Source organism: Solanum stenotomum, unplaced genomic scaffold (genome assembly GCF_019186545.1).
Source record: "Solanum stenotomum isolate F172 unplaced genomic scaffold, ASM1918654v1 scaffold469, whole genome shotgun sequence".
In the NCBI taxonomy this organism is placed as follows: Eukaryota; Viridiplantae; Streptophyta; class Magnoliopsida; order Solanales; family Solanaceae; genus Solanum; species Solanum stenotomum.
The window spans coordinates 95221-116248 of NW_026035352.1; the positions used below are offsets into that span (position 1 = coordinate 95221).

At 34.4% G+C, this 21028-nt stretch overlaps 2 protein-coding genes, 1 non-coding gene and 1 pseudogene across 3 annotated transcripts in view; 1 reads left to right on the forward strand and 3 right to left on the reverse strand.

The window, feature by feature from the left end:
- LOC125852730 (putative late blight resistance protein homolog R1A-10) overlaps window positions 1-2434 on the reverse strand; it is a 69080-nt gene extending 66646 nt beyond the window's left edge. Inside the window, exon 1 of the mRNA XM_049532430.1 lies at window positions 323-2434. Within this exon, the coding sequence (XP_049388387.1) occupies window positions 323-2350 (2028 nt within the window). The 5' untranslated portion in view covers window positions 2351-2434. The remainder of the gene's footprint in view (window positions 1-322) is intronic.
- Window positions 2435-5223: 2789 nt separating this feature from the next.
- On the reverse strand, window positions 5224-10129 carry LOC125852729 (TMV resistance protein N-like; annotated as a pseudogene).
- A 2182-nt stretch (window positions 10130-12311) lies between these two features.
- Window positions 12312-12406, forward strand: LOC125852735 (small nucleolar RNA SNORD96 family). The gene has a single exon (XR_007445052.1). It is a non-coding gene; the product is annotated as a small nucleolar RNA SNORD96 family (small nucleolar RNA).
- Window positions 12407-13652: 1246 nt separating this feature from the next.
- On the reverse strand, window positions 13653-17922 carry LOC125852734 (uncharacterized). The gene is made up of 2 exons (XM_049532433.1): window positions 17682-17922; window positions 13653-14481 (listed from the first exon to the last, which is right to left on the reverse strand). Exons 1-2 carry the CDS (start codon window positions 17822-17824, stop codon window positions 13860-13862), a joined length of 765 nt encoding a protein of 254 aa, XP_049388390.1. The 5' UTR covers window positions 17825-17922; the 3' UTR covers window positions 13653-13859.
- Window positions 17923-21028: the final 3106 nt, after the last annotated feature.

Here is a 21028-nt window from a genome sequence, read left to right on the forward strand (position 1 = left end):
CTGATACTTCCCAGGCAGTTTCTCCAAGCTCATCACCAAACAACTTTAATTTCTTCAATTGGAGCACCTCGAGTTTGGGCAACTTGCTAATGATTGTCAGTTTCGACCATAATAGATGAGTTCCTTGAATTGTCAGCTTCTTCAGATTCGGTGGGAAAGAACCCACACATGGAACTGGAAGCCTATGAAGGAAATCACTTCCGTAATGGCCGTATGATAAGATTTTTAGTGCCTCTAGCTCAGGTAAATATCTAAGATTATCTAGGCATTTGGGCGAATCATTGAAGTGACTAGCCTGGCCACAAATCCCCAATTTTCTCACCTTTTTAATCCCTTCAAACATTTCTTTTGTGCAACAATCAGGTCTCAGCCCATGAACACTTTGCAAGTTTTCCAAAACCCGGTACTTATTGCCAGATACCTTTGGAGGAGAACACAAACAAAAAAATGCAGCGTCGAGATGCCTCAATTGAGACATTTTCCAGGCTCCATCTGGTAAGTGATGATCAACAGGTACATACTTATGAACATTACGAAAACTAAGAAATTGTAAATTCTGAAGTTTATAAATTGGTAGACATCCACTGATGAACCCAGCCCTCAAATACCTTAAGGAAACTAGGTTTGATAATCCGTTAGGGAAATGTATCAGGCCCGATCCCAGCAAGTCCAATACTCTAAGAAGTTTGAAACGGTCTAATCCTAATTCATATCTAAGAAGTTTGAAACGGTCTAATCCTAATTCATATCTAAAATTGGACGATTTTACCTCAAGAAAATGAAGAGAACGTGTTTTACCATAAGTAGGGAAGGGAAGATCACAAAATTCTTGCATCGGCTGTTGATGAAATGAAACCCACCGACCAAGTTGAAGAACATCAGTATCTGAAACATACAAAAGACTCTCACTTTCCAATTCTCCCAAGCATAAATCATGGAGAAGATCATGAATCTTACATGTCTTGATTTTACCATCCAAACTATGCTTGCAAGCAACAATTAGACTTTTATCAATAAGATCATGTAGTAGACTAGAAGCTTCTTTTTCCAAATCCCCAATCCCCCTCAGCTTAAAGAGTCCTTCTGCCATCCATAATCTAATCAAGTTTTCCACAGAAATTTCACTAGCTTTTTTGAAAACTCCGAAATACAGAAAGCAAGCTTTCAAGTGGGAAGGAAGATGATTGTAGCTCAAAGCGAGTACTCCTGAGCAACGTTGATAATCATCAAGGTTTACTAATGAGCTTACACTTCGAGCTACTTCATGCCACTTGCGCAGCATCTTCTCGCTAGAAAGAGACCCTGCAGTCACAGAAATCATTAGTGGTAATCCGTTGCAATTTCCTACAATTACCTTTCCGACATTCTCAAATTCAGCTGGACAATCATTTTTGCCAAACGCCTTTTGGCAAAACAAATTCCAACTTTCTTCTGGATCTAGGAAACGCATTGGAAAAGGATTCTTAGGATAGCTAGCATATCGAGCAACCTCCATGATCCGAGTAGTCAACAGAATTCGGCTTCTATTGTTGTTTTCTGGAAACCATAGTCTGATGTCTTCCCAGGCTTTCGTGCTCCAGATGTCATCCACAACAATCAAATACCTTCTTCCTTTGAGACTTTTCTGCAAGCAATCAGCTAGTTCATCATCGGGTTTCTTATCAAGCTCTTCATTCACGCCAATAGCGTCTTGAAGGAGGGATATGAGCATCTTTCTTAAGCTGTAGTCCTTGGACACAGTAATCCATCTACGAACATCGAAGAATCCCACAATTGAGGGATCGGAAAACATCTTTTTGGCAAAAGTTGACTTGCCTATGACTCCCATCCCAGCAATGGAGATGACTTCCAGTTGAGATGAGGGCCCGGTAAGCTCACCCCGCACTCTCGCTTGTTCATCGCTGTGCCCCACCATGTCGTTCTCAAGGGTTGAAACATGCGATCGTGGTGAAGTACAACCACCAAGCGAACAATTTCCAGATAGCGAATTGTTATTCTTGTTCCTCTGCTTTCTGAGCTCTTCATTCACAGAATCGATGTCTTCTATAGCTTGTTCCAAGATCTTACGAAGCCTCTCATTTGCCTCTGTTTGAATATGTTTATCGTTCTCCATAATCCGCACTACTTGCGATTCGACTTCATCTTCTACTTCATTTGCTAGATCTTTGACCTTTTTCTGCAGATCCTTCATCAGTTCATTATCAGAATAGTCAAGAAACTCTAACAGAGAACCAACCTTCTCGTAGAGTGATTTCGAACATTCTTTGTTACTTTCCAGAAAGTGTAAGCTGGATTGCGAAATCAGGTGCACTGTTCCCATCAGAGAAGTTACAGCAGCATAAGCAGCCATCTCCGATTCGATTTGTGAATGAAGAGATTTGATTTACAAGTATATTAACTGAGCTGGTCAGGGTATTAAATACTAGTAATTGCTCCAAGTTTCCTAGAATGTATCTTCAAATTGCAGTCATTTTCTAATAATTGACTAGATTATTTGTAAGGCCCGGAAGGTCATTTTTTAAAATTTTCATAAAGTTACTCTCTTCGTTTTATAAAGAGTGATCTAATTTGACTTGACATAAAATTTGAGAAATTAAAGAAGACTTTTGAATTTTGTGATCCTAAATTAAAGTTATGTCAATGTACTAAATTGATCTTCAATCTTGTGGCTTTAAACATACCACGTGAAAAGCTGAAATTAAAATGTTACCAAAAAAGGAAAGAAGTCATTCTTTTTCAAACAGACTAAAAAGGAAAGGAGATCATTCTTTTTGAAACCGAGGGGGTACTATTTTACCCTTCTCGATAGTTGCCCCCGAGTAGTAATTTCTTGATCAGTCGGTGAAATTGGTTATGAAATTTCGAACTATTTGTTTAAGTATGATTATTAATATATGAGTAATTTTAAATAATTTATGCTAGTTGATGGTTAATGGATCAAATCCATAATTTAATTATTAGCCTTTATCACTTAACCCATGTGCTCGAATGAATTGGAGTAAATAGGATTTAAGAATATTTTCCCTTTGGAAAAACTATATAAAACTCAAAATAATTACATTAAGATTGGTAATTTTTCGCTTAACTGATGGGTAGATTATATAATCTATTAGTATTGTTGTAATTATTGTATTAGTTGGATGGGGAAATTGAATTGCAAGAATTTTGTGAAAAATTTTAAGATGTAGAGGCACAACCAATAATAGTTGTCTGAGGCTCCATTCAATTTTCGACACTTAGATTTAGGTAATTTTTAGGTATACATACTTAGAAACACTTTTTAAGTGCTTAAGCTGAATTTAGAAATAAAAAGATAAAAATGTTGAAGCAGAGATAATGTATTTTATTAAAAAGAATATTGATAAATAACTTATTTGTTGGAATAACTAAAATGTCTTTAAAATTGTTAATATTAAAAAATAAACTTATTATCCAATATTTTTAATAGTATCAAACAAACACAAAACACAAATAATAGTATTAAACTAAGTCAAAACTCAAATTAATTGTGTTTCATTCACTTTAGAATATAAATTAATTAGATGCAATTATTTTNGTAACAAAAGCAAATAGCGCAAAAAGCTCTAAGGTTCATTGGGGTTTTAAGCGCAAAGGGCAAATAAAACGTGCATGAAAAGGCGCAAAGGGAGCAAGAAAATATAAATATATATGTTTAATTAGTCCAAGAATAATAAATATAAGCATGAATGACAACTCTATGAACAAAAATAAAGTGAAATATCAATGGTTTAGTGTCGCCTCTTCAAAAGAAGCTCATTGACAAGGAAAAGTATGTCTTAGAACCTTGATGACAACAATGAAGCGCACATTAAGCGAGATTAAGCGCTCAACACGTATTGAGCCTTGTTTTTTTGGGCTTAAGTGCGCCTTTGACAACACTGTTAAATATGGAAGCAATTTGCACACTGGAAATGATAAAGTGTGATAAATAGTAGAAGCACTACTATTATGTCAGTCAATATAATAAAGGTTGTCTTTCTGAATAATTGTTATGTTTCCTAAAGCTGGGCATTCACTTTTTCTTGATTTTTATTTTTTATTTTGAAAGCTCATTCGGAAGGATCTCATAATTTAATTATCCATGATTGTTTATGTCTCTAGCATGATCACTTGATAAAATCTGAAAGGAAGTGGAATAAATGGCCGATACTACTGTAAGGATTCCTCTTTGGATAATAGGTATTGTAACTGATATTCTTGTAATCGGTTTAATAAGTATTTTCTTTTATGGTTCATATTCTGGATCCCTGTAATACTTGAGAATCCTACCTACAAAGATTTGAAATTTGAATTTCAATATATGAAGCTTTCTGGAATGTCATTGGAAAAAGGAGAAAATAACAAAACTAAAAAAAGGAAACAAGATATTGCAACACATATAAGCCTATCAGTACAGCTGTACAGACAACATCTTACATCATTCATTTACAAACAAAAAAGGAAAAAGTGTTCAGACACCACTTCCTTTATTTTAATTATTATTATTTTTTATAATCTTGGTGTCCGGACCAATTTGCGCGCACTTGATTAATTCTACATGATATCTACCACCTCCTATCAGCCTCCCACCAGCAATATTTGGTGTACTAGGTAACTCTATCCACCGAACAAATGAAAGAAATCACATAGTCTCTTGTCTTTGTTAAGAGTTGACTCGAGACCTCATAATTCTTAACTCACTTCATTGATCATATCTTTATTTTAGTAAGATACAAAAAAGGGGATAATGCTTGTACAGTGACCACTAAGTCTAAGTCAAGCTTTTGATGCATATTTTGCTATTTGGGTTCCACCACATTGCTCACTTTTCCAAACCTGATAATCACCTTCAATTATTTTGTTACAACTAAAGTAAAGAAAGTGTGAAAATAGAGACTCCAAAATTCATTTAAATATTAGTGTAGGGCATTAGGAGTTCAATAATTGAGATACTCATCATCATGTATATATTCATTCATTCATTCATTCTTATCTACAAATGTTAATTTATTTATTGCTAGAATAAAGAAGGAAAATGAAGAGTCATGAGAATAAGTAGTAATGAAAACTACAACAAATGAATATAATAAAAAGGCCTTTAATGAACTTGGAATGTGCTAAAAAGAAATCTATTTTTTATTAGTTGAGGTGTCATACTCAAAGTTAGAGCGCTTACTTTCCATCTGAGACCAAGTTTGAGTGTCTTAAGGCTGGTGACATATCTGCTAGTCCTTGTCCCAATTCAATGCTCATCAGTATTTTCCCTGGAGTTCATCTTTATACAACAAACGAAATCCATACTCCTCTATTCCTCCGGAAAAAGAAAATGTAATAAGCCCATAGTCATTCGGTGTATTACCATTTGCCGTAGACGTATCCCATAAGCTAGCAAGAGGTACCAAGAAAAAATGAATGGTACATCCTGTATCATAATTTGGAAGGGAGGATAATTCAAGTTTTTGGGTCATCCATGGCATCCCATCATCACGTAAGGGAATCAAGTGAGCTGTGGTGTCAATTAGGTTGCCAGAGTAACATACAGCAAATCCCAACAAGTCATCACGTACATACCAATTTTTAGGCAAATTGACTGATACAGTTTTACCAGTTCCCCGATGGTGGAACAAACTTGGGATCTTATTCCCACAATGCACAACGGTAAACACTCTTAGTGACAAGGAATCTGAAGCAGAGATCATGCCTTGCTGCAACGAAACGATATCCTGAGACAAGGAACGTGGAAATGAAATATACATTGAATTTAGGTCCCTCATTACATTGTCTAGCATGTGAATGTTCGACTTCAGTTTCATGCTTCCGAAGATTTCTGGAAATTTTTCTAAACTAGAGCAATCCCGTAGACACAGATACTTAAGAGAATCAATGCACAGACCTGGAAACCTCTTAAGTTGTATACAATTCGTCAATGTTAATCCACAGAGCTTTTTGAGAAATCCCAGGGAATGATGAATCTCGAAGAGATTCATACATTTTATCGGATTCAAAGTCTCCAAGTTTGGCATCCCCGTGAAACCTGGCAACTCTTTAAGCTTCTTGCAGTGTGATAAATTCAAGAATTTAAGAGCGCCAAGTTGGGCCATGCTTCGAGGCAAATGCTCAAAATTATTTCCCCAGAGATACAACTCTTTTAAAGAGGATAAACATCCAATGTCTTCCGGAAGTCCTCCATCTATCAGATTGCAGTAATTGAGATTCAGATATTCCAATGAGCATAACCCTTCATTCACCTGTGGGAACACAAAGCACACTCCATCTTTATGGCCTACTTTTGTATTTCCTTTCTCAAAACTCAAGAATTTAAGCTTTTTCAAGCGGACGATGGAAGCCGGAGGCTGCGAGATTAGCCTACTATAGCTGGCATCAAGCTTCTCCAAGTTTTCTAAATCACCTATCTCTTCTGGCAAGATTTCAAGTTTTGAGCAGTACCGCACATGTAGCTTCACCAAACCTTTCAACATGCCAATGCTGTTTGGAAGAACTATAATGTTGATTAAAAAGCTCAAATCTAGCTCCGTAAGACGTGCTTGGTGCTGAAAAACAGATGATGGTAGTTCCCCTATCACATTTTTTCTCATTTGATTTGAATATCTAACTCCAATGGCTTGATTCTTCCGAGGATTTCAGGGAACTTCTCCAAACTAGAGCAATGTTGTAGATTCAGAGACTCAAGAGATTCCACGTTAACATATGGAAACCTCTTAAGGCTTACACACCAACTCAAATTTAACTCGATGAGTTTCCTGGAACATCCCAGGGAATGGTGAACCTCTTCAAGATTACTACATCCCTCCAGATTCAAATACTCCAGATTTGGCATCCCCGTGAAATCTGGTGTTCGTATCAGGCTTCTAGAGAAGTTGAGATTTATCCTTCGTAGAGACGGAAAATGCTGCTATATATTCAAAACACAGAAAGAATGACGTTTGTGTTAAATTTACTCCTTAGACTAAAAATAAGTAATGACATTTAGATTATGAGAGTCGACGTGTGAAATTAGAAATTCTTTAAGTTTACTTTTATATGAAATTACATGTTCAGACAAAGGTAGAATACCTAAAACCCCCTTAAACTTGACATGTTTTATTCGGTGCACAATTGAATGTTGCAATTGTCTTAAGTAACCCCTACTCTCCTCGCAAATCACATACCAATCCCCTTCCTATTATTTGAACAGCTGTTGCTGGTTATTAAATCACTCAACGCGAAGCAATTGTATTTCACACCGTTGCCAATTCAGGTTGGGGTATTCAAAAGACAACTCACGAGTTATATCAATCAAAGGTGTATTTATGGTCACTAGAATAGTTAAGATGTCTAATTAACACTTGTTGTCAACATTGAGTGTCTATCTATGTATTTAACCACAAAGAAAACTAAAACTGAATTCAGCAATTGTACCTTTGTGCCAATCCATAAATAACGCAGCAAACTGTACTGGAGATCAAGATGAACAAGTCTTTTGGGTTCAAAATTTTCTGGCAATGATTTCCAAGGATACCAAATACACTCAAACCAACGCAAGTTGTTGGGCAGGTACTCAATTGTGTCATTATGTGTATGAAAACGACCGATGTATAGTACTCTAAGCTTTTTCATCTTTTTCATGGTTTTTTTGCTAAAGCATAGATTTTGAATATAATGTAGCCAGATTGCTTCCACTGCTTTTGTCCCCTGATAAAAGGATCATTAGTCTACAAAGCATAACTTCGAATCCAAATATCGTACGAATTTCAAGATAATACAAAGGAAAAAACTGCGTTAAACATATTAAACGGCTACTATACTAATTCATGGCTTAATAACATAAGATGAAAGAAGCCCCCAAGGCCTAGCTCAAGTGGCAAAAGGTGGAGGATTTGTGGCTTAGGTCACAGGTTCAAGCCCCACACCATGCAAAGTGAAGCCCGGTATTTAAGTGGAGAAGGGTAGAGGGGCGGGCCCATTATCCACCGAGTTTAGAAGGCTGCGATTGGTCCAAAGGGCGGGTCACAGACGGATTTCTCGGTTATCAAAAAAAAAAAAAACATAAGATGAAAGAATTAGGCTGCGTTAATTAAAAATGCCTACTTGATGAATTAGCCACGTTATGAAATTTATATTACTTTTGCTTCTCCTACTAAAGTAAACAACTAAAATGGTGTACTTGCAAGAATATGAAGCAAGAGGAACAAATAACTGGAGTTGATTGCCCTATATGTCTTAGGAATATGAAAACCAGAAATTGAATATTACTGCATTGTTTAGCCTACTTACTGTATTGTTGACTATCACTTCTTCGAAATCTTCAGCGGCCCATAGTCTGCTCTGTTCTCCCGAGTCTTTTTGCATTTTCACCACATATCTACCCATATCTTGAATCAAGTCATGCATTTCAATCGTATCATTTTTGGAAATGAAAACAAGAGATTTGTCGATTAGGACATCCAATCCGTATTCAACACCAAAATCACAACTTCCAAGGATTTGAATGACTTCTTTTTTCTCATATCCTCGGAAGAAACATGCTATATCTAGAAATATCTTTTGCTCTTCGGGCTCCAGTCCATCATAACTTATTTTGAGTTTTTCAACAATTTCTGTAATCGAGTTATTCTTTATTTGGTCTATAGTTCTTCCCCACTGAGTTAGGCCTTTCTTATGCAACAACGAACCCCACACCTTGAGGGCTAGAGGGAGGCCTTTAGCATTATTTACCAACTCCAACGAGAACTTCTTAAAACGCTTATCAGGAACTTCTTGTTTGAAAGCATGTTGATTGAATAATTGCATAGCTTCATGATCAGGTAATGTAGGCACTTCATATATTGCATCATCCTTCTCTATCAAATGTCTATTTCTAGTTGTTACAACAACTCTGCTCCCATTACCAAACCAACGAAGATCACCTGCTAAATACTCCAAATGATCACTATGATCTATGTCATCAAGCACAATTAGAACCTTCATTGAACAAAGTCTGCTCGGAATTATGCTCTTCCCTTCGTACTTATTATTAACGTAATCATCTTTTTTTCTTAACAGTTCAGATAGAAGGATATTTTGTAAAGAATGCATTTGATTCTTTTTTGCATTTTCTTTAACATCTGCAAGAAAACAAGCAGCTTTAAATTGATAAGATAAGGTATCAAAGATTGCTTTTGCTATTGTTGTTTTACCGACTCCTCCTATTCCCCAAATCCCTACAATCCGAACATCGTTGATTTCTATCTGAAGCCGGGATTTTAGTTTCTCTAAATGAGCATTTATTCCCACAACATCTTGCAAAGAAGATAAAGAATACACACTCTTGCATAATTTGGTAGAAATGTGGTCCACAATCTGTTGAATCTTCTCTGATTCAATCCTACATGAATAAGAGGATTGATTAATATTTAAGTTAAACAGTTTATGACGATTTTAATGTTTTCTCTAGGACTATATATGCCTTCTTACTGATAGGAACATTTATAATCTACCACCATTCTTTTTTTTGGGAAAAAAATGTACAAGCATTTGAATGGAAACACTTTGATTAAAAGCAAATATGTGTTTTTAACTCACCCGTCACGGATATCATATCCTTTTAGATTTGCCGCAACAGTTAAGGCAGTCCTCCATCTTTGCACTTTCTGCATTCCCTCGACATCATCCTTATACTTCGATTCATGTTTGGAAAATGCTTCTCCAAAGCTCTCCCTTTGGTTTCGAACATGTGATGGATCCACATCATAGAAAACCGGTATAACAGTTTGTTCATTTTTGTCCTTACATTCCATGATCTTCGCTAGTTCATTCAAGCACCACCTCGATGCACCATAATTCTTCGAGAAAACGACAAGGGAAATTTGAGACTCTTTGATAGCTTTCACGAGTTCTTCTGGAATCGAATCGCCATGATCTAGCCTTTTCACGTCTTGAAAAGTGAATATTCCCCTATTTTTCAAACCTTCATACAAGTGACTCGTAAATGTTCTACGAGTATCTTCACCTCTAAAACTTAGAAAGACATCATACTTCCGTGGAGGACAGTATTGTGAATTACTAAATGATGCCATTGATTCAGTTAACTAGTTGAAACTTGAGAAGAAAGAAAAGAACAGTGTGGATCAGACAGATTGTGGTTATGATAATAGTTTATCATTCAGATGGGGTGGATTTATTGCTATTGGACCGACTAACTGGTAGATTTTCATTGGTGCATAATTGGACCGACTAACTTTGATACATCTCGACTAATTACGTGGAATACCTATCACTCCCCTCCGACAACACCTACCAACTAACTCTGTCCACATAGGCTAGAAGGGATGAAGAATCACCTAATATTTTTTTCTCCACTTAAATTGACCTTCTCTCAACTATTTCATTGACCACGAGGTCAGACCTTGAGTAAATGGTTAGAAATATACTGAAATATCATGTTTATGCGAGTTTTCTATCTAAACTATATATTCACTTTTTCTACCTAAGCTATCGACTATTTATCAAAATACGAAACTATCAGTTATTCTTTTTTCATAACTAAAGGAACAATGTAGAAAATTTGTGTCTTTGAAGTCAAATAGAAGACCCACCTGATGTGTACCCTAAATGGATCCAAACTCCACAGCAATATGTACACCATGAACAGCTAAAAGTACAAGTGGATGAAGCTGTAAAGAAAAAAAAGGTACTTTATTTCTGTCACTGAGAACACCTGATTGAAGATAACGACAGATCAGAGCAACATTAATTTTTTAATATGAAAGTGGGTGATCCAAACGATTGATGTCATTTTGGTTTTCCGCTCGGCGTTCAATAGCTAAATTAAAGTGTAACTAATTCAAAAGGCTTGTTATTTTGCTCTTTGTTTTTTGGAATAGAAGAACTGAAGAATCAACTACAACTGCAGTTAATTACCTACTAATGCTGGTGGAAGTGTTAAATCATAGGTGGCCATTAGAATTCAATTTTCCGATGCGAATCTGAATTTAATCATCCAATATAAGTATCAAACATGAATAAAAAAACCAAAAAATAAAATTAAATTAAAATTACCTTCTTTCTTCTTCTTTTTTAAAAAAATTAAGTTGTAAATCTACATGGTCACTTTTGCCTTTGGGAAAGAAGAAGAGGCTGAAAATGGTTTTATATTTTGGATGGGTTCTCAAACTAGTCCAATAAGTATACTTTTTTACTATTAAGGTATCGTTTGGTCGAAAACAAGTTATTTGAGATTAGTTATTTTAAGATTGTTATTTATCTATAATATAGAATATAAATGACATTATAATTTTAGAATAACTAATTTCGAGATAAGTATGTATTGTAATTTTAAAATATGGGATAAACTTGTTCTAAAAAATCTTGAATTAATCATTTCTTATCCCTCGTACTAAACGAGTCCCAAAATTAGAGTAAGATGTTAGTTAGATAGTTGAGCAATGTCTCACTTATTTTTTATGCTTTTATTCGTATTATTTGTGGTAGTATTACTCTTATAATTTTTTCTTCTTTCAATTTGGTTATTATCTAGTTTTTTCATTAAACTTCAATTATTATCGTATTGCCTATGATATTTTGTCATGATTTTCTTCATTTTCGGTCCGGAAGGTGTAGTATTTTGAATTGTTTTTTTCTTTAAATGAAGAATCTATAAAAAATAATCTCTCTAACTTTAACGTAATAATATAATGTATTTGCATACACTTTATCTTCTCAGACTCCGCGTGGTTGTTGTTGTGAACATCTTTAGGGCCTTACTCTCTTACACATATCTAAAACTGAAAAATCGGCCCACATTGAAATTTGACCTAATATGCTTTGAAAAAAGCCCACAATGACGCCGCCATCCAGACCTAATAATAACATAATTTACCATCTATAAAATCCTCAGATCGTCCCTTCCCTTCTTCCATCGCCGGCTTTGATGATGCCTAACTCTTCCATTTTTTCCGATTGTTGTAAGTTAATTCGTTGAGTTCGTATTTGCTTAGTTATGTATATTTTGTCAGAATTTTTTTACTACTGCTATTTTTCTCAAAAATATAACCTTTTCTATTCATGATGATTCACTTTTGAATTTGGGGCGGGTTTGATTTGATAGCCGCATAACCCAAAATGCGAAAAAATCATCAGAAATTAATCCCTTTTTGTTGATTTTTTAGCAGTATATGAGTCTTTCTTCGAAAGAATCATATTGCTTTATTATCCGAAAATGGTATTCTCATATCCTATAGCCTTGTAGAGCAGAATCTCTGCTATTACTATTTGGGATTTGCCATGAGAAGTACATTTTTTATAATCAAAATTCATATTTTAATGTTTTATTTTGGCCTGTGAGGAGATCTATTATGAAAAAACACCATCTTTCGGGACTGAATGGTCTTTTTTAGGCCTTGATGTTAATTCTGCAATTCTGAGGCCATTTGATAATTAGAGTGTAAACTAACTAATATTCTTTGATTTGTTGTACTCGAGTCGAGCAGGTAAGAAGGGATTATGACCTTACTTGTGTGATTTCATGTGAATTGTGCTTATGGACGGTCAAGTGCTGTTTAGATGAATTGACGACAGTACTTAACAAAAATACATAAGCTATATTGAAAAGCCACTAGGGGTTCCTTGTTCATGTCTTTTCTTGAGTTTCAATCAGGAAGACTATCCCCTAGAGACTGATATTTTTTGCAGACAATTTATTTTCTTTTCTGGGATCGTTTGGTTATTGATTAGAGTTATGCAGTGATTTGTTATGTGGTTTAACTAGAAAATGCATTGGTGGAACTCAATTTATAATGAAAAATTCATAAACAACAATAATAACACGAGACGCACCTTCAATGACATGTATGTGCAAATGCACTCGAATTTGATCTGCCACTTAACTTTAAAGATAATAATAAATTGTTTCAATGAACAAACAGTAATGAAAGATTCATTGGTACAACAAAAAGAACTTGATAGTAGAATTCACTTTTATTAAACGGATGCCATGACAATTTGTGACCTTAAGCAACTCTGGAAAACTAAAATTGTTTTTTAAAAAAATGGCCCAAAGTTCTCTTGGACACAACAATTTAAACAAGTGGAGGATATGATGAAGTGGTGGATGGGTATGTAGCAAAAGTGGTACTGAAATTTAAAATATTGAAAAGTTATTTCAACGACATGTATTTGATGGATGATATGGAAAAGGTATAATGCAGTCACTATTTGAATGATTAAACAAATATTAGCTAGTGAATTGAGTTGTTTCATTTGATGCAAAGTAAACAAATACTAGCAAATGAATCGTCGTTTCATTTGATGTAATGTGAAGAACTTTATTGGAGTTTGACATGTTGCGAAACTTCTTGAAAGAGAAGGGTGCCTTTAGGAATCTATATTACATAATAAGTCAATGCAAGTACACATGCTATTTGGAATGAAGCCACTCACCCACTCACTGACGATCTAGCCTCTTGGCATGTCCATTCGAATCCAGTATTTTTGATACGAAACATAATATATATGTGCAAACCTACTAAAATTTTCAACAAATATTAGATATGCATTAGATGTCGAAATCATTGACTTAAATTTCCTTCACACTTGGCAAAAACAACTTACTTCTAGTAGGGTAACATGAACCTGTTTCTGGGCACAAAACAATCCCGTGTTCATGCAGGGTCTGAGGAAGAACTGCAATTCCAGGGGTGTTATATCGAAATCAAAATTGATGATAAAGTCGGAGGAAAGTTTCCATTCACCAACTCAAATTACACGATAGCATAATGGTTGTTCTTTTAAATGAAAAGAACATATCTATAAGATTCTCTTAGTGAACTACTCTGCTAGTAGAATAGCTAGTTTACATGTCAGTAACACTTTATTAGAGGTTCTCAAAAATTTTCTTCATCTTCTTGGTTGTCATCTGAGGTTAGAAGATGATTTAAAGCGACTTTCGCTTTCTTTGTTTCTTTTGACTTCTCCTTGGTTTCATCTCCATCACCCTTTCTCTTGAGCGATTCATCTTTCTCAGCCACAATTTCCCCTTCCTCAGCTGCAGCAGCTTTGTCATCAGCTCTCTCTATCTTCTCCTCCTGCGAAGATGACTTTGATTCTGATTCAACCTTGTTCTCTTCATCATTTAGAGCTTCTTTGGAGGATGCAGTTTCAGGTTGACGTAAAATGGAGCTGACTTCTTCATTGCTTGCGAGATCAATGGAGGTTTTCCCTGCCTTGTTTTTAGTTTTAACATTTGCACCTTTCTTCAGCAAATACTTGACGAGTTCTAAGTGAGACCCTTGGGCAGCATAATGAAGGGCAGTCATACCCTTGCGGTTGCATGATTTGACGGACACTCCAGAACTAACAAGAAGCCTAACAACTTCCAAATGACCTTTTTGAGCAGCAAAGTGAATTGCACCCATGTCATCCATAGCAGCAGCCCCAACATCAGCTTTGTTTTTGCAGAGATAATCCACAATCTGGGAATGGCCAGACCATGCTGCTAGATGGAGCCTGAAGACCATTTTAAAACGCATTAATAAGGCAAGATAATTTACAAATAAAAAGTAAAGCAAAGTGATATATAAAATTACTGGATCAAAGTGACTCGATTCACTTGAGAGATGTTACCAAAATAAAGCACAGAGGGACATTCAAAACTGGCCACATTATGGTAGTATTGAAGTCAGCGGGGGTCAGAATCTCAGGAGGAAAGAAATTGAAAACTGAACCACAAAGTGACATTGATTAAGTAGTTGAATAAAATATCTTCAGAGGACAAAGGACATGACCAATGAGATAATAGACATATATCAGGTAATGAAGTGTTGACAACAGTGGTGAGAACCAATCAGATATGAAGGGGACTTATGGAGATGAAGCAATATCATAAAACAATATGTGTCCATCCTTTCTTCTCAGTTATAGACAAATGAATTCATTGAACCTATAAAAGGTAGTATCATAAATTTTCACTTTATTTTAGTTTAATGATAATGTCCAGTTTGCATCCAGCTCGACTGTTCTATCGAGTACCTAACCTACGAGTAAATGTAGTGTTATGAATCATTTTGTTTGAGTTTCCAATGTACATCTCTTGTTCTCTTTTTCTATTATCTCAACATCTTTGTTAAGTCATCAAACAGCACTCATTGAGTGCAATACTTATACCTAGGGAGAAAATCTGTTCATAGTCAGCAATAAGAAGTAGATTTTTTCTATGATGAATATTCTTGGTAACTCAAAGCGGATCTTTCTCACCTAACAGTATGTTAATGTGGGGAATGAATGTTACAAGCCAGTAAAAATATAACAATAGCCACAGAATATATTTGGAGCATTAGTTTACATGTAAAGGCATAAAACCACACATAAAGCAGGTGCTAAGAAAGTAGAAGAGATAATCACACAACCTTAGGCTTGTGATAATCGCAAAAGACTAATCTTTGCCCAAAAAACTTTGTGAAGATCCCCTTTAAGAATCGCTAACAGCACAAATTGCCTTTCTTTGTCATGCCAAACTCTTCACATATGTTGAGTATTACTACAATATATCCACTTAGGCACTTCCTTTCCCTACTTCTAAAATCATAAGTACATGAGAAGACCAAATGTAAGCTCCATTGAATGAAGTTTTTTCTCATATATCAATGGATATCCTATAAGGTTATCTCCATGGGCAGACCTCGATACAATCATTCTTTCAGATTGTCAAGTTAAAAATTTTAGCACTTACACAAAAGTAATACAAACGAATATTCTACATATTCTTTTTGGTCTGTAGCACTCCTCAAGGGGCAGGAAACACGGTCATAAAGTTCTAGCAGCTGAGGTTTAGATGTCTCTCCATAAATGAAAGAAGATACAAAGACCAAACCTTAGAAATTATTTATTGGAACAAGCATCCAAATGGGTAAAGAAAGCCTCACTTTGACAGGTGTCATGCCCTTGAAGTAATTCTTAAAGCTAAAAGTATGGTAGAAGAGAAAAAAATGTAATATATTGCCCTGGGGGTAACCCCTCAATCGGCAAAGGTTGGGAGACTTGTATCTTAGGTCACAGAATCAAGCCCTGCCACAACTGAAGCAAACTAACTCTGGTATTTAAGTTATTAAGGGTAGAGGGGTGGACTCATCATCTTCGAGTTTCGGGGGCTGCAGTTGGGCCAAATGGTCTGCTTTAGATGGATTTCTCAGTTAAAAAAAAAGAGGCAGAAAATGTAATATACATATGAGCAGAAGTTGTGAAAGATTAAGGCCTTCCTAGTTCCTTCAGATTTACTGAGAAGTTTGTTTGTAAAATGACATATAATGTGACCTAAAACTAACAGTTCGGTTTTTTTAGCATAGCTACAGCTTACATGGATGAGTCATCAAATATGCTAAACAAGGATGTGAATAATCTCTAATACCAAAGCTAGCAGCTTAGAAGTTTGACTTGAAAACCGTCTGCAGAAATCTATATATTTTCTCAGACTTGAATATAAACATTCAGAATAACATTCACCCTCCAGCATAAACAAAGTTTTGTGTCAATAATGTAGCAAAACTAAAATTAATCAGAAGTCCCTTATCACAACTAAAGTCATAAGTACAAAAGGAAAACAGCATATACAGTGGGAAATAAAATCAGAAACACCTCAAAAAGTAAAATAATGTAGAATCTTAGAATAACTTCTATCAAAACTAGTGGATTTACAGTCCTCTTTGTAGGAAATACAAAGTAACAGTTATTCAGGAAACCAAATATTCTCAACTTCTATCAAAATTTAGCTAATAATACACTAGCGGTGACGACAAAATGGTGTTTTGCCCTTTGCTTGTCACCTTAGCTACCCAAAGACGGACCCTAGATTCAAATCAGTGGATGCAGACCCACTACTCTTTTGCCACAATGGGTACAAATGTTCTGTTGCCACAAAACAACATTCGCTAATTAGCTCCTTAACACTTCCCAATTCCCTTTTTTCTGGATAAGTTCCTTAAAGTGAAATTTTAGAAATACCCACCATCAAAAAGATTCATAATTCCATCTTCAAAAAGATACTACAATTCAAATTTAGATATTTCAGCAACGTATTACACCCTCATAGTACATTCCCACCTACAAAAATATATGATTTTCTACAAACGACAAGTGTTTTGCCCTTGCTTATCACCTTAGCTACTCCACGATGGACCCTAGATTTCAAACCAGTGAGTGCAAACTCAGTACTCTTTCACCGCAATGGTACAAATGTGCTGTTTCCACAAAACAACATTCCCCAATTAGCTCTCAGATACTTCTCACCTTAGCTACCTCGCGAAACCCCATTCCCACCTTGCTTATCACCTTAACTACTCCACGGGGAACCCTAGATTTTAAACCAGTGGATGCAGACTCATTACTCTTTCGCCACAATAGTACAAATGTGCAGTTGCCACAAATGAAACATTCCCCAATTAGCTCTCAATTCCTTCATTTTCTTAGTTAAGTCCCAAACTAGAAATGCCCACTATCAAAAAGCTTCATAATTACGTCTTCAATCATTTTATTGAATCCTACAAATCCGAATATAGATGTTTCATCAATGAATTAGACCCTCATAGTAAATTCCCACCTCCAATAACCCATTTTGTGAAACCCCATTTCGTTTTTAAGTCTAAATTCATCAAAACAAACATATAAACAATAGAAAATTTTAAGATTGAAGAAGGAGATTAACGAAAACATACGGTGTACGAGAGTGTTTATCCCTAGAGTTGACAGCTAAAGGATTGGTGCTGCATAGTGCTTGAACAGCGTTAAGATCCCCAGATCGAGCCGCCGCGTGCAGTTCTTCGTTCCTATCACTTGATTGTCTCTTAGGGTTCCCCATTTTTGTGAAATTGGAGCTTGGAAGTGAAAGATGAAGTTTTCTTTAGGGGAGTGAAGCAATTTAGGAAAGAGGGAAGATTTTGTAGAATGAGGAGAGGGAATCATTTATGTCTTTTTTTCCCCTCAAATACATGCCTAGTTATGACTTTTTTTCGCGAGTTTCGTATCTCAGCGGTCTATTATTCTTCTTATTTATCTAAATTATTACTTAGTTTATATATTTAAATACACTTCGATGATGAGTTGATTAAATATTTGATTTCATTCAATAATAGGCTTGTAAAGACCAACTCAATATTAAGGTGTATTTAATACAAATGAATGAATTGTTTGGTTATGAAGCTTACGAAAAATGTGATAATTTAAATAGGTAAATAGAATAATAGATGATTGAGGTGTAAAAGTTGCAAGAAGGTAATTATTTAGGTGTTTTTGTTTATGTATATGATTGTTGAGAAAAACTGTAGTTATAAAAATATTCTAGTAATTACAAGGTTGGTCCAAATATGTCCTTATTTATTAACGACAGAAGCTCTCCAATACATCAGTATTTTGCATAGTGAAAAATAGTTAAATTTGTCCTTGAAACTATGGAATAGTGTAAATTGCCATTAAACTTTGAAGAAGAGAGTCACTCTTTTGCGATTATAACATTGTCTTCTTCACTACTTAGAACCTTCAACGACAATGTCTTAAGCCCCACACTCAAATTAATCATTGCAAGCTTCAAATCATCACAAATAAAATTGAAATAATAAACAATCGTATCAACAGTTAAATCTTTATTCCTAGTAAAACTCCATCAATATAACTTTACCGCTCATCTATCTCATCTATAGTGATGCCAAACACATTGAACTCATAATATTAAAATAAACTTAGGTACAGAATATTTTAATTTTTAAACAGTTTGCAGTAATATTATGATGGTCAAGATAAAATTATAATGGTTGAGAGTCAAATGTTTTTTTGACAGAGGTAAAAATAGTGTTCATAAGAAAAACATTATAAAAATGAAGATGTGAGCAAGACATTTGAATGTAGTACGTAGTTTTTTTATGATTTTTTTTTTGTTCTATGAGTATTGTCGAAATGACTTAGTCATGGAGTAATGATGATCTTCAAGTGACGATTTCTAAAATTGGGAAAGATAATAAATTATTATGATATAGATTGATTTAGAGTGATTATAAAAATGTATGAGAAAAATGAAATCTAAAGAATTACTCAAAATTCACAATAGTATTTAAAATAGACCATCAACATGTGACACGACTATTAAGAAATCACCTCAACGTCCAATAAGGAGGTCTCATGCTAAATAGTTTCAAGAGAAGTTAGCTAGGCTACAATTAAAAATTAAGAAGTGAATTTTGTTGGATTAAGATGATCTAAAGGACATGGAGATGCCACACAAACACTTAAAATGCAATACAAGTAAGTTTATACGTATAATATTATTTATTACTTGAATAAAACGATAAGTAAGCAACATTATGTAGACATTAATCATATTTTATTATGAAATTTGAAAAAACTATTTTTTTTTCAAAAGAGTTAAAAAACTACATAAAAAAATATATCACACCCTAAATCTCAACACTTATAAATGTATTTTCACATGCATATATATGATGTATTTTTGCTCATGAAAAGTATATCACACCATCATGGGTGTGTTTCATATGGAAGAAATGTTAATTCATGAAAAATGTTTTTAGCGAAAATATTTACTCAAAAAACGAGTGAATTTTTTATTTATTTTTCAATGGTTTCTTTGGTCCGCAAGACCTACCCAACATTTGAGACTCTTCTTCTATCTCATCGCTCAATGCCTCGATTTTCCCCCGGCCATAATTGCTTACAAAATATATGTGCGTATAAATTTATCAATAATCTTTAGAAGCAAGGTTGAATTAACAGACTAAAGAAATGATGGACGATTTCAATTGTTTTATTATGAAAAAAAAAAGATAAAGAAAAAGAAATATATGACAAACTCTTTTCATATCCATGTGGCGAGAGTTAAGAAGGGTAGCTCTTTCTCTAACGAATTTCGATTAATAAGGAAGAGATACATTGAATGAATATCGTGTAAAATTATAGAAAAGATGAAAACAAGCAATCAACTTCCAACTTTCATTTAGTTTGAGAGTGAATATGGTGGCTAGCTACTGAATAGGAAGACATGTTTAAAACCGGAAAGCTTTAATGTTATGAAATGTATATATTAAATTTTAAAGACAAATAACAAACATGTTGAAACTAGCTCTTATATAATATTAGAAAAAAAAAAAAAACTAGTCACTAAACATGGATCTTGCACATTTATGACACATTCAATTATTATAAATCTATATATATAATATAAGAAATAACAATTAAAGAACAAAAAGTTCAAAAGATCAATAAAACATCCCTTTTGTGAAAAAGTTTTGCTAGAAGAGGCTAAAAAAGAAGATATATCTTATATAATGCTAATCATTATATATGTGTTGCATGAATATCTTACATCAATTATTCTAACTTTTTTTAAAAGAAAAATTAAGAATAGAAATTATGAACACAAAAAATTGAAAAATAAAACCTCCCTCTTTTAATTTGAAAAATATTCTCTACATGAAGGTACAAAGACGACATATTATATATATATATATATGTAATTTTATTGTATATTTACGTTTTCATCTATATTTTTATCATGAATTTTCTTATAGCATTTTTGACAGTGGCGGATCTAGAATTTCCATTAAGGGGTTCGAAAAAAAAGAGTAGTGCCTAACTCCTAAGATTTGATCTTGGAACCTCAAGGTGAGTTTTGAACCCCTCAACACTAAGCAAACCTCTGATCTTACATTTAAGAGGTTCAAAATTAAAGATATAAAAATTGTTTAAAATACCTTAAATATACTACGTAATATTTTACCGAGGGGGTTCAAATGAACCCCTCGGCAACCTCTAGGTCCGCCCCTGATTCTTGGGAGCGTCACTCCCAGAATAGATCCTGCAATATGCGATTCAAATTTAGTCGAGCAATAAACATCAAATGGAAAACCAAAAAAAGAAAAACACCTTCCTCCCAAACAGAAAAATATAGATTATTTTTTTTTCGTGAATTCTCTAGAGCATTTTGGAAGAGCTTTGGAAACGTGATGTTCACGTGTAATACGTTATACTTCTTTCCAAAATAATAATATTTTAATTT

Coding starts and splice junctions, on each gene's coding strand:
- LOC125852734 (XM_049532433.1), bottom strand. CDS start 17,824: ATGGGGAACCCTAAGAGACAATCAAGTGATAGGAACGAAGAACTGCAC. Junction 14,482..17,681: donor GATAAACACTCTCGTACACC/GTATGTTTTCGT, acceptor AATGGTCTTCAG/GCTCCATCTAGCAGCATGGT.